This window comes from Clupea harengus, chromosome 22 (genome assembly GCF_900700415.2).
Source record: "Clupea harengus chromosome 22, Ch_v2.0.2, whole genome shotgun sequence".
NCBI lineage: Eukaryota > Metazoa > Chordata > Actinopteri > Clupeiformes > Clupeidae > Clupea > Clupea harengus.
The window spans coordinates 16,169,562-16,183,735 of NC_045173.1; the positions used below are offsets into that span (position 1 = coordinate 16,169,562).

General features: G+C 44.8%; 1 protein-coding gene across 1 annotated transcript; it reads left to right on the forward strand.

The window, feature by feature from the left end:
- The first annotated feature begins 443 nt into the window (after positions 1-443).
- On the forward strand, positions 444-8,532 carry psmb5 (proteasome 20S subunit beta 5). The gene is made up of 2 exons (XM_031559450.1): positions 444-747; positions 7,633-8,532. The coding sequence occupies exons 1-2, from the start codon at positions 552-554 to the stop codon at positions 7,908-7,910; spliced, it is 474 nt and encodes a 157-aa protein (XP_031415310.1). The 5' UTR covers positions 444-551; the 3' UTR covers positions 7,911-8,532.
- Positions 8,533-14,174: the final 5,642 nt, after the last annotated feature.

Consider the following 14,174-nt stretch of genomic DNA (forward strand, 5'->3'; position numbering starts at 1 on the left):
TGATTCAAATTTGCCAATCATCTGATTGAAAAAACAAACAAACCTGGATTCAGCATCTTAAGCAGCTAAGTGAGCGTGTTGTGTATATCAGATGAATAATCGCTTGTGTTACACTTGTGTGAGTTAATTGATGAATCAGGCCCTGGCCCTCATGATGAAGCTGTGTTATTGCAGGTGTAACATGATGCTGTGAGTGACTAAACTGTCTCTCAGTCATGAGTGTCATCAGCCCTGAATAATAGGTGATGTGTTGTTGCAAATGTTCATTCAACTTTCTTCCAACGTTCATTCAGTCAAGTAAGTTGAAAAGGTAATTCACTCAATTCAGTTCAGATGCCCAAGATGTTGCCATAGCCTTGCCTTATGAACTTGATCATGCATAATGTTTGAATGCTTTGAGGTGAACATTATGCTGAACTCTTTCAATATGTTCCACCCAGTTCCAGCATGGCGTCATCGTGGCTGTGGACTCGAGGGCAACAGGGGGCTCCTACATCGCCTCACAGACGTTGAAGAAAGTGATCGAGATCAGCCTCTACCTGCTGGGCACCATGGCCGGTGGCGCAGCCGACTGCAGCTTCTGGGAGTGCCTGCTGGCCAGGCAGTGCCGCATCTATGAGCTGCGCAACAAGGAACGCATCTCTGTGGCCGCCACGTCCAAGCTGCTCGCCAACATGGTGTACCAGTACAAGGGCATGGGCCTCAGCATGGGAACCATGGTGTGTGGCTGGGATAAGAGGGGGCCAGGTAAATATACACACATCTCCTCTGTGCTCATTACCAGCAGTGGTGCAGCCAGTCAATATTGGCTATTACAAGGTGTGGCCAGCTATTTCAAAACAATTGCTTTGCTTGATTCTTGTTCAGAGATAAACAAATGTGTCTGGAGTGTCTTGAAATACAGTGACGTTTTTTGAGGAGGCGATGCTCACGCATTTAGGTTGGAAGTGTTAACATATTTGAGTAATAGGAGTCGCAGGTTAGAAGTATCTACAAGTATTGGTAAGAAATGGCATTCAATTATTATAGAAAATAGTGATAAGTTAGAATGTACTGTTAATTGGATGATACATTTAGTCTTGAAACCCCTATTACATGAAGTGGTGCCCAAAAAGACGAAAAAAATAGAAGAGAATAGAAGAGAATTTGAGGACATGAGTATTTTTTTCTTGTTTTCAGCTCAAGAGGATTGCTATTCCTCCACTAGAATGGTCCATTTAAAAATGAAAAAGGAAATGCTCACAAGGAATGTGTTATTGTCTAAATAAGAAACAGTTTTTGAAAGATCGCTGTCATTCCCCTTTAACAGATGCCAAGTGAATAATCGTCTTTTCTGAAAATGTCTCTCGGCTGTTGAAATCACGACTTCCAAATTCAGTGTTTGATTTAGGTTATTAATGCATAGTCATGCCCTGTAAAACAAGGTTGAGTGTTTGAAGAAATTGTTCTAGTGCTGGTGCTGCTGCTGCCCGGCACACTATCACATTTGGAGTCGGTGTTGAAATATGATGGTAATGAATTGGCCAGACACATAGCTTAGCTCTGTGTGGTAACCTTCAGTGAACCTTTAGACTACCTTTGGTAGTCTGAACAAACATTGTAGTAGATCAAAGATATTGCAGTCTAAAATATTCTAAAACAAATATACAGCAAACAATAGTACTTTACTAGTACTTTTCTATGTGGTTTAGTTTTGGACATGTCCTAATATATAAGCTATATTTAGCAATCACAGAAACAGGCATGGAGCATTACACACTGCTGCTTGAGGAAAGTTTTTTTGATTAAGTTGTAGAAAGGACTTTGGGCTCCACAGCTGTCATGTAATATTGAAGAGCTCATTGGAAAAAGAGTTTTTTTAGCACTGGGGGATTATTAGCCATGCATCATTTCAGTTTTCTCCCAATTAGCATCAGACAAATTGACTGCAGAGAAATTGAGTTCTTTAATTAGTCATTAGAAAATGGCCCCTTGATTGAAAATTCATATTGTTGTGTGATGAGAGGGAAAGAGAGAAAGAGAGAGAGACAGAGGGAGGGAGAGAGAGGGAGGGTAAATCCCCAGGGTGTGTGAGAGTGAGAGAGAGAGTGAGAAAGAGAGAAAAAGAAAAAGAGAACTTAAGGATTTGTTTAGCAATGACAAATGGGTCTAGACATTTTACTTGTGGTACGAAATGTCATTTTGGCTAGATGCTGTCACTATAAATAGTATTTTTAGAGTTTGGATGGTGTGGTGTTTAGATGCGACTGAAATGCTATCTGGAATGGCAAGAGAAGCAATCAATCAAGTAATCCCCTAGGGCTGGGCGATATGGACCAAAAATAATATTTGTATGCTGAATACCGATACATAATCTATAGCCTATCTGTATTTTCTACGAAGTGGGCTAAATGTTCAGTTGAGCCACTGTCGGGACAATGTTTTGCAGAACGTGACTGAACTGAAGTGTATATAGGTTTTGATTTCACATTCATTTATTTTTAAAATAATAGACCTCTGTTAAGCATTTACATTATATATTAGTGCTGTCAGTTTAACGCGTTATTAACGGCGTTAACGCAAACCCATTTTAACGCTGTTCATTTTTTTATCGCGAGATTAACGCATTTTTTTTTTTTTTTAGATTAACGTTCTTTTTGGCCTCGCAAACTGTGTAGTAGGCTAACGTTACGGTTTGAGTGAATGGTGAGCGGCGCGATACGGCGAAATGGATGATAAAAAGCTTCTGAATGGAAAGTTTACTTTTAAAAGTTGTGTTGTGCAAAAGAAGCGAGCTTCACTGTTGTCTGAAAATGTCAACAGGCAGCTGGCTGAAAGCAAAGAAGTAATAGGGTTACCTTTTATTGGTAACCTAACTGTTACGGTTCATTGTTTCTGAAATAAGAGGCCTGACTGCTATGTTCCCAGCAAACTTGAAAAAAAGAAAATATTAAGCCATGGTTTAACTGCACTATAGGCAGAGTCCTTGTTTACCTGAGATGTGCACTTTATAATTTTATTTTGTGCCGCCCTGTTTGGCAATGTTGGTTTTCAATAAAATAAAACATTTGCATAAAGCAAGCCAATCCACTTTTCCATGTTGATAAGGGCATTAAAAAAGTTAACTGACATAAATGCGATTAATCGCGATTAAATATTTTAATCGTTTGACAGCACTATTATATATATAATGTGATTAACAATCTGTTCTGGGGAAAAAGTATATTTATTTGCTAAAGTGTCAGGAGAATGCCCAGTCTGTAAACACGATCATGAGAGAGCAAAGAAAATCTCTTGACAGTTCCACAAAGTGATATAGTATACCGTGAAAAAGCTATGTACTCCAGCAGGCTATAGGTTGAGTATGGATTATGAGCGGCACAAGTTTTCTCAACGGTTTTTGGCTAATTTGACCATGAGGAACAAAACTAGGGTGCTGTCGTTTACTGTAACCTGAGCGAACATCGAGATTTTGCCACGCCCTTTTAGCGGGCATCCAGCGCATCTGCATCTCAGCTTCTGAAGGTCGTAGACACTTGAATTTGGTCTCAAAATGAACGGAATATGCATATTTATATATGCTCTATGAAGGTTTCTAAGCTCTAAAACCTTTACCTTTCGAGATAGTCAAGAAAAAAAAAACGTTTTGATATTCGCTCGGGGCGCAAAAAGCTTCAAATCTTGAATTTCTTGAATATATCGAAAAGTAAAGGTTTTAGAGCTTAGAAACCTTGTTCGTATTGGGTATTCCGGTCATTTTGAGACTTCAGAAGCTGAGATACAGTTGCGCTGGACGCGCGCTAAAAGGGCGTGGCAAAATCTCGATGTACCTTATATACCGATAAATGACCCAGCCCAATGATCACTACACCCACGCAACAATCTCATTCTTCAAATACATGTATATTATGAGTTGTACACATGACGAAAAATAAATCACTGACTTTAAGGTTTACATGAAAGCCTTTGTGTCATGGCTTATTGGTCAAATTGACCAAATTTGACCTCTTGTCCTCTGCCGGGTTACTGCCTTATATCTACCTGTTTGACATAGGCTGTGATTTTTAGAACTGTTCATGACACAGAGTAGTCATAATCGCGTATATGTTACAGTGTACAAAATACAGTGGACATTTCTGTAGCCCTTCTGTAGCCCAAAATAGCTTATTTTGACTCATATTATCATGTTATTCATTTATTGTTGTACTGAAGTTTCTGTGTCTGTGCATATTCTACATTTAGGTCTACATTTACATGTATTCATGTAAATGCTTTCATCTAAATTTACTTAATATAATACAGGCACACATTTTCATCTTCACTAGATGGAAGAAGTCGCCTTTCAATTGCATGGTACTGGCTCAACTCAACTTGAATTGACTCTACTTGCTTTTGGTACCAGGTACTTCGTATTCAACTACAGTTTAGTACCCCCTCAATGTAGCTGGTCGTCATAGTGACGTGGCATGAAACCATGATGTCGGTATGTGGCTGTTTATCACAGCAAGGAGATACATTTTGTTTCAGAGGTGGCTTAAGGCAGCAAAACAAAAGACTGCTGATAAAAAAAACAGGACATTTTGAGAAATTCTACATCCAAGTTCAGACGATGAGACTTCTCTCTGACCAATCAGTAGTCTGTAGTGTTTTCACGTTGTCATGACCTTCGGTGATGTTGGGTGTTTTGGCATTTGTATGCAAATAGAAAATGAACAAAGAGCCCCATTCGTTTATCACAGCAACATTAGAAAAAAAAATACTTCCAGTCAGAAAGAATCATACTGAGTGACATTTCAAAGGAGTTGCAGTGAAATCTCTCAAACAGGATTTTCAGTGCTGAAGCAAATTAATTTCACCAGAGGGGAATTTGTCATGGTTGCAGCACCAGGCCTTCCCACTAAGTGGAGCTGTTTCCACATGGTGCTTTATGTGTGGGGAGGTGCGAGGGTCCACTTAAAAAAAATTGCCCAGACAAAGTGCAGTAACTGGCAGTACATCACAGGCGACGTGTTTAAATGGGCCCAGCACAGTGACACCGTAATGTGAAATCAATATGGCTGTGACTGCGGGCCGGGAAAGACCAGTGCCATGATGGACGGAGGCTTTCGGCCAGGACAATCGGGTCGCATGCATAATGCGGGCCCCCAGGGATCAATGTGGTTTATACGGAGCATGCCACAAGTTTTTAATGGAAAGGGGCCCCTTAAATGGACAGCACCAGCCAGACGTCCAGAGTGACGCGGTAAATCTGGCAATCAATTCAGAAAAAATGATTCAGGGGAATGAGAGACGGCGGGAAAAAAAAGTTCAATATTCACGCCGTCTGCTACAATGCTGGTGATTAAATGGAGAGGTGAGTGTCATGTAAATTAAATCAATCTCGATTAAGAGCGAGCTCGTTACCCCCTTTCACTGATGTCAAGCTCACGTTTTTTTTCTCTCCCTTTCTTATTTTTTTTTCAGGAGTGATTAAGTGTCCAAGTGTCATGAGGAATAAATCTAATGGTGTATAGTTGAGAGCCTGACAAATATGCCTGTAATAACATTTAATGCCATGACACATCTGCTTAAGAGCTTAGCGCCGGTGGAGGCGGTGGTGTTTTGTGTGCGCCGTGCCTGCCGGGCACCTGCCACCTCCCCTTCGCCACACCTGTAACGCAGGAGCCGTGGCTTCGGGGCTGTCCGTCCGTCACTCCGACGTGACAAGCCATAGACCTCCAACAACAATGGCACCGTTAAGGGGATTGGCGAGAGCTGAGCATCCATCCCGACACACTGGATTGAGTAGTGATTTCATGTTTCTTAGGAGAAGCTTTTATGTGCGGTTGAGTTATTGTTTTTTTTTTTTTTTTTTTTTTAACTCCTCGCCGCCCTCCAGTCAAAGCAGTGGTGTGTGACTGTCAGCTGAGTGCTCAGTGTCTCCTCGTGCTGTTTATAGCCTGTGTGTTTCCTAAGTGTGTCAGAACTCAGCCTTTTTTTTTTTTTTGTGCTATACTTTATAATTTTTTTCCAAAGGGCCCTCTGAAAAGAGCCCAGCCCTAACGGCTTGTCACTAGGGGGTAACCAAGCGGAAGGAGTTGCCCACACGGAACACCCGGGCTGTCTCAACTGCCCCCCCCCCCATGTCCGATGCGCCTTTCTCACTGTACAAATGCTTGCAAATTTTGTATTGACATCCTTTGGCACACAGACTGATTTCCCCTTAATTTCCTCCAATACATTATTTGACATAACTCACTCATTTGTGTATCACAATGTGAGGCTTTCTCTTGAGGCTATTCCAACTGCATTGTGGATGTAACAGAGGTTTCTTCCCTTCGCTACTCAAGTGCCCCTCCTTGTCTCTCTTGACAGGAGGGGCTGCTTGTGAGCGTGCTTGTGAGTAGTCGGTCCCATTATGTTTTTTTTTCCCCCTCCTCCCTTTTAACCTATTTACACTTGCACCTTCAGAATGGCAAATTACCCTGCGTAGCTGGAGAGCCCCGGCGATTATCAGGCAGAGGTAACGGAGCATGCAGAACGTTCAATTTACCAGTTGAAAGCTATCGTGAGCTTTCCCCGAACGTGTTTTTAGAAGGGCTGTTTCGCCCGTTAGGCGGTCCTTTTAAATTGTCCGCGAGCTAAACTGACTGAAACTCTACATCTTGTCTAGAGTTTGCAGAGCAAACATGAACTCAAGGAAAACTGAGGATCTTGGAGAGGCTTCTGTCTGTGCGTGCGTGTGTCTGTGTGTGTGTGAGAGAGAGAGAGAGAGAGACTGAGAGGGAGGTGTCTGTGGATCTCGGCCTTCTCACAGGTTTGCATGGCTGCGTGCTGGAGACTGTCTGTCTGACAGAGCTGATCTCATTAATTTACCATCTGCACACTGGCTCTGCTTGAGCACAGATGGGAACGAGTCACCATAACTACTCTCCTTGCATTATGAGTGTACGTGTGTACATGTGTGTGTGTGTGTGTCTATGTGTGTCATTCTCCGGACCAGAACATGTTGTTTCTCAAGTCCTATTAGTAACCCGGCTATATAAGTTTGCCTGGGGCTTGTGACGGTGACGGCGGTGCCAACACTGGGACATTTTGTAATTCCACATCGTCCACAGTCTCAGTCTCTCCCTCTCACTCCCACGCTTCCCTGAAGTCTAATCGCTGTCTTTTATCATTTGAGGTGCGAGGTTAGGTCCTCAGGTATGGATCAATAATTAATTTGGGTGTTTTTTTGGTGAGATCAATAGCACCTTGGGCGATGCCCTGAAGCAGGCTGGCCAACCTGTCTGTCTCTCTCTCTCTCTCACCGCTGCCTCGTCAGCAGCTAGTTGTTTAATCAGGGCAGCGGGAGATGGCTGGAGCCTGGGTTGCCTTTAGCCGCTGGGCTGGATTCATTGTGAAATAATAGTAATGATAATAATAACAATACTAATAATTTCTCCCTTGTTTGAGTATGTTGCAATGGTTTGACCTTAAAGGGTCATTGTGTGTGTGTTAAAGTTTTAATGACTGAGTTTGATTTGGTTTCTAGATTAGTTTCTTCTAGTTTAGGTTTACCCTGTTATGTGGAAATCATGTTTTAAAATCCTCCCTGTCTCCCCCTTGGCTTGATGATGTGAAATCTCTCGCCCTCACTCCTCAACTTTCCCTTCTTTGGGTGTGTGTCTAGAGGCCTCTACTATGGGGACTCGGAGGGTAACCGCGTGTGTGGCAACCTGTTTGCTGTGGGCTCGAGCTCCATGTACGCCTGCGGTGTGGTGGACAGTGGCCTGCGGCACGACCTGACCATTGAGGAGGCCTGTGAGCTGGGCCGCCGAGCGATCTACCAGGCCACTTACCGCGATGCCTACAGCTGCAGCCAGGTCAACCTGTACGGTGAGGGCTGGGAGATCGTGTCCCAGGAGGTCATCCTGCGCCTTCACCAGCAGTACCAGGGACAAACAGCATAGAGTGGCTGGGACAGGCAGGGGCTGGGGGTTGATGGTGACTAGGGAGTTGAGAGTGAATGGACAAAGGTTTGGGAAAGGGGTTGTGCAAATGGATGTCGCACTTCTGGCAAATGGAAGTTTGCATGTCAAATATGACTGTTTAGAATGGGTGTGAGTTAGGAAGAGAGGGGAGGGGAGGAAATGTCTTTGTAGTCACATGAGCGCAGCTTTTTTTTTATAGAGTAACACAGGCAGACTCACTTCCTTACCCTCCAGTGCTTCCTGTCATAGGCAGTCAGGCAGGGATTTGAGTTTGTTTACATGCCCTCAGATACATCACATTGAGAGCTCCCTCTCTCAAATCCTACTCGCACACGTCCTAGAACCGTTTCTGTTATTTTCACATTAGTAATATGTTCTGTTGTCTTGTCCGCTGTCTTAGACTGAGCCAGTGGGCTGTAATGCCTATCTCACGCCTTGTAAAGATGTGGGGGCGCCGCATCCCTGCGGACACAGCGACGAGCCAAAGCTCCAGCTGGTTAAGTCGCTGAGAGTGGGAGTTAGCTTCTGTTGCACGCATTTCACATGTACATTATGACCGTTAAAAACTGTGTTAAACCTCAATAAACACTAAATTCTTCTACATCTTGAGTGTGACCGTGTTTTTCTCCTCTGCTCAATGTGTGCATGTGGGTAGGTGTTAAGGACTAGGCAACCAAAAGTAAGGGCTCAACTGTCCCTGTCAGATGATGAAAAATTACTATTTGAATCAAGGACGTGCACAGGGCCGGGCTGAAGTTGCCTGAGCAACAGCCAGTTTGCCCTCATTGGCTGAGCTGCCCCTCTGGAGGAAAAAAATGTTTTAGTTTTTTTCTGTTGTGGCTGCATAAATACGAGTAGCAGTAATAGTTAAAGTTTGCAAATTCAATCGCCGTATCTTCCAAACTTGTATTACTTTTTGATAGGAATGCCTCCGTGGGACACAGACGGCTCCCCAGAACAAAGTGATGGGGTATTCCCTTGTCATTTGACACTGTAGCATCCCAACTTTTGTTGACGTTGTGTGAGCGCTCCAGGTGACTCTTTTATAGTTGTGGAAATTATAAATGACAAATGGTATAACCAATGGGAATCCCTGTGAAAAAAATTATCTCCACTACTTCCGAATAATGCGCAGCTTGTGACTGTTGCACGTCACGCAATACTGCTTTATATTATGCTATGATAGCATTTTGGTGGATACTATCTTTATAGTATTGTGAAGTAGGCCCTTAAATTTCCAATGGCTCGGGTGGGGTGGGGTGCCCTTCTTTCAGGTTAGAGCAACAACAGCCCCTCAAAATGTCTGCTCGTCCTTGATTAGAATGTATCCATTCTGACTTCGTCTTGCCCTCCATCGATTCATTACACAAGGCTGTCTGTCCTATAGGCTACAATCAGGCTACAGTTTACTTTGGAACGTGAGCGGCCCAAACCTGGGGCGAATATGGGCCGAAGCGCTCCCACAGTCTGATGACATGGACTTGACCTTGACACCGCGGCATAAATATTTGTTGTTGTGATACCTCATTGACTCATTGAAGCATAAGGTTGTGTGTGCTTGCTGGGTTTCTGTTTTACTGCAGGCTAGTAGTGTTTGTGCCTGCTGAATTGAAACAGATAGAGCACCCCCTTTCAGCACCAAATTTAGAAATAAAGAGGATGTTCAGTATGGCACGCAGCTGTCCAAAGCAGTGTTTATGTTGTGTGCCCTCTATTCTGAACTACTCTCCATCGCAAAGTCAGACAAACAGTTTTAATTCCTCCACGACAACAGCAATGATATGCGCTGTACAGTCACTTTGTTTTACTACGTAACGACCCGTGGCCGGCTGTGCGTATCCTCTCAGCAGTTTTATGGTTAGAAATAAACACTAATAAAGGCAATGGGGAGAGGTATTGGACTTGTGCCCCCAGCCATGGTTTAAAAACTTGTTTCACAGGTGACTAGTTAGATGAAAAACAAATTGGATTCCAATAGGCCCTGCATGAAAATGTGGTCTGGTATGGTGCGACAAATAAAGAGACGAGAACGGCGTACACCGTTGGGTAGATACATCAAATATGTTCTGAGACTTGGTGCAGACACAGAAAGCTAAATCTGTAATATTAAATGCAACTTTCTTTTAGGCCTTCAGTTCACATTTAGATTTTCCCGTTCACAGGGCTAACCATTTGTGGTAAATGTACGAGTTTATAGGATGGAGCAGCATTCGCTCCCTTACAAGGTTCTCAAATTAGCTATTGAACAAATGTCACATGTAGTTTGATAATATTAAGATATAGGACAAATTCTAGTTACAAATGAATTTTCTAAGTAGCCTAGACAAAAATAGCTTATGTGTATAAGATGTGAAAACTCAAAATTAACTAAGCATTAGAAATGGTTGCAAAATCAGAATCAAACAAAAGAAATTCTCCTCCAAAAGCCCATTTGGAGACACTGATGGAAGAATGGCGCCAATATCATTCTACTGTGTCAAAAATAACCTCTGCGCTCCCACGTGCGACCATCTGTCAGATAGCCATTGCCTGCACGTTTAGCCTTTAATTTCGAAACCGGTTGGTGTTTATAGTTTAGCCTAGGCACTGGAAACTTAAGCCAAATTGACGCGCACCCCTCCATGTCCCATATTATTCTCTGTTTAAAAAAGAAGGCGATTCCTTTTACACGGTGTAAGCATAGATCAAAGCGAAAAATAGGCTGGACAGAGGCGTGAGCTTTTGGTGATGATTGAGGAGGACACGAGAATGGGAAAAAAAAAGATTTGTTTTTCTGTAGCTATAAGCTGTACCCAGATCGAAAACAACTGAGAAGTCAATTTGGCAGAAGGAAATGACTGCCGGCGCTATCTTGTGTCCACCCCAAAGCCTCTTGAGGCATCGTGTAATCAGCGTGGTTGAGTCCTTAAGCGCGCGCCAGCTCTGCAAAACAGCGGCGCTCGCCCCGAGGATAATTGGGTTTGTGCTTTTTGCGCATCCATGCCTCGCTCTCGCAAGGGGGCCGCATTTCCTTCTCTTCCCCTCGCCTCGTTTGAGAGGTGCAGTTTTTCACCGCTCCGCTCGCGACGGCCACGCTCTTGTCATTCCTGTCGCGTGTCGCCCGCTCTCCTCTGCTTTTTCTAGCCCTCTTCTAAAAAAAAAAAAAAAAACCTAAAAAAACGTACAGTGATTATCATTGTTTATCATGCCGTTGCTGCACCATACATACAAGATAAACTATTTCTCCAAGCAGTGTCATTTCTGATCTTCACTGGCCAAATTTTATTTTGTGAAATGTCATCATGATCTTGTTTCCCAGCCCACCTATACCAGCCACTCCTGTGCACCAGCTGCTCCCTCCTTTGCTCCCCCCCCCCTGCTTGTTTTTTCAGACTTCGGTTATTTCTGATGCGGTGGAGGCGGTGATGGAGAGAGCGAGCGATGGTGGAGGTAGGGATGTGGTGGTGGTGGAGAAGATGGGCCTCTGTCCCCCACCACCACCAGCGCAATGCATTGACCCATGGGACCGCGGGGGGGGGGGGGGGGGATGGAATGTTTACCCCCGGCCAGCGACACCTGATGGTACAAATGCGGCGTGTCTGTCCCTTTGTTTTATTATCAGGGCCGCCTGCCACCGCAGAGGCAGCCCTCTGAGGCAAATCGCGGCAGGGTCAGAGAAGCTCTTCTCAGAGCGGCAGGAAGAGTGATGGTCTCTGCTGTGGTCACTTTACTTCTGTGTGTTTTATTTTTATCATGTTATGTCCTTTAGACTATGCCCTGCGGCCTCAACAGTAAATTGCTCCTGATGGTTCTCTCCCTGCCCTGTTCTCTTCAATGAGGAAAGAGGGGCCGTGTATCAAGTTGATGTTTGCCTTCTGTCATCGCCGGGAGGGGCTTGTATTGAACAATAGGTTCTAAAAGGAATCTTTTTTTCTGTTGGTGTGTATGTGTGAATGCTTGAATAATACACTGTTGTTGGGTAATGTTATGATAGTGAATTCCCCTCTGGCTATGCACAGTATCCGTCTAAGCATGCTATAAGTATTTGTTTTTCTTATAGACACAGGAGATGAATGGTTAGGGAATGATTAGGACTGTAATAACTTAAGTCTTCTGTGTGTGCTGGTTTTTGATATGGTGTCTCAGAGGACAAGTCCTCTCATTTCTCTTCCAGCTCTGACCTCGGGTGTCGGTCCCTTCTTACCCCACCATGTCTACCTCCATTCTCTTTCTCCCTTACCTCCGTTCTTCTCTTTTTCTTCACCCACCTGTCTATCTCTAAACACTGTATCTCCATCTATCAGGCAGTCTTACTCCGTTACCTTTCCTTCATCTGTCTGTCTGTCTGCCTACCTGCCTGCCTGCCTGCCTGCCTGCCTGCCTTTCTCTCCCTCTCAGCAGTGTGGATGGTCGTGGGGTTTTTGACATTCAGCAGCGGTCTTCCATAGGCCCATCAGGGCCAGGCTCCGCCAGGCGTGAAGCCCTCTCTCTTCCCGTAGATTTCCACTTAATCTCCTCTGGAGCGACCTCGGCCCATCGCCTCTGTCCCCCCTCACCACATACACACACACACAGACGGGGTGGGCCTGATCAATGCCATCTCCTTGTGTGTGCTTGAGGAAGGAGGGGTGTTGTGGGGGCGTGTGAGAGAAGGCATTAATTAAACAACTTACTATAGAGACAAACACACACACACACACACACACAAAACACACACACAAAACAATACACAAGCAAACATACAAGAAACATATTCTATGAATCCACACACAGAACATACATTTACACACACACCCAAAGCATCCACAGAACACACACATAAACAGCGAGAGCTCGTTACTCAAGCCCTGCCCTTCCACTCCCCACTTCTCCCCATCCCCCTTCTCCTGACTCCGCACTTGTAATTCAGGCCGGACGTGAGGGTAATAAGAGAGTCAGTCGTGCCGTAGCGGCACAGGACGTCACGGTGACAGATGAGCCGGTGGGCCGGGCGTTTGGGGGAGATGATTGACAGCGGCTGGAGTGGGCTGGGCGTGACTGACACATATCCTGGTGGAGAGTGAGGGCGCAGGATGTATGGCTGTGATGAGAAGTGGTCGGAGCTTTGATTAAGTGACAAGGTCAGCGGATCACGAGGGAGGAGATTAGATTGAGGCACCCGGCCTGCTCTGCTCCCCCCACTTTTTCCTCTGCTTTTTGCTAACGGATGGCTAGGGGATGGGTAATGAATGGTGGCTTGTTATGGAAATGAATGAACACTCCATCACGGCAAGGACAGGAACGTGCATGGAAAGTGGCATCTAATGTCACTCATTCCTGGATCATTCATTCAATGTGGCGGCCATCCGACTGTGAACTTGCAAGTTGACATCTGACCTGTCCCTCACACCTACCTGTGAGCTGACACACCCTACACACCCTATACACCCCTAAGCACTTTTGTCCTTACAGGGGCTCCCTTGTCAGTGTTGCTTGCGTTGTGATAAAACCCACCCTGCACTATCTAACCCTGGAATGTTGGCCTGTCAGCACTGCAGCCGAATCCAAAATAACTACATCTACTTATCTGCTGCCTTGCCAGTCCTGCCTCTATCTCTTTGTCACTGCTTCTCTCCTGCTCTCTCTCTCGCTCTCTTGCTCTCTCTCTCTCTCTCTCTCGTTCACTCACTCGCTGCTCGTTGCACTCTTGTTCTCTCTCTGCATCCTCCTCCCTCCTCCTGCTCTCTTCCGCCTATCTCTCTCTCATTTTATGCTTTATTCTCACGCACATGCCGTCCTTTCCCTCTCTCTCTCCCTCTATCCCTCCCTCTCTCTCTTGCTTGCTCTATCCCATATCTCCCTCCAATTGCCCAACTCTTCTCTCTCTTCCCTCACTGTTCATTCTGTGTTTTTTCTGCTCTAACCTCCCATGTCTCTCATACACACTCTTTCTTTCTCTTCCTTTTTCAATTTCTGTCTATCCCCGGCTCTTTCTTTTTCCCTCTCTTTCTTTTGTTTTCCCCTGCTTTCTGCTTCTCTCTCTCTCTCTCTCTCTCACACACACACACACATACACTCCTCTCCTCTTCTTATTCCTTCTTTTTTTCCCTCCCTCTCTCTGTCTCCCTCCCTCTCTCTGTCTGTCGCTGAGGACAGATCTCCTCTCATTATGGTGATGGTGATGATTCAGTTCACTGGTGCTCTTTCCCCAGCGCCTCTCCAAGGCCTTTTTCAGCAGTCTGGTCATGGAGTGTTTTTCTCTTCAAGGGCACAGTGTCAGTGTGA

Coding starts and splice junctions, on each gene's coding strand:
- psmb5 (XM_031559450.1), top strand. CDS start 552: ATGGCCGGTGGCGCAGCCGACTGCAGCTTCTGGGAGTGCCTGCTGGCC. Junction 748..7,632: donor CTGGGATAAGAGGGGGCCAG/GTAAATATACAC, acceptor GTGTGTCTAGAG/GCCTCTACTATGGGGACTCG.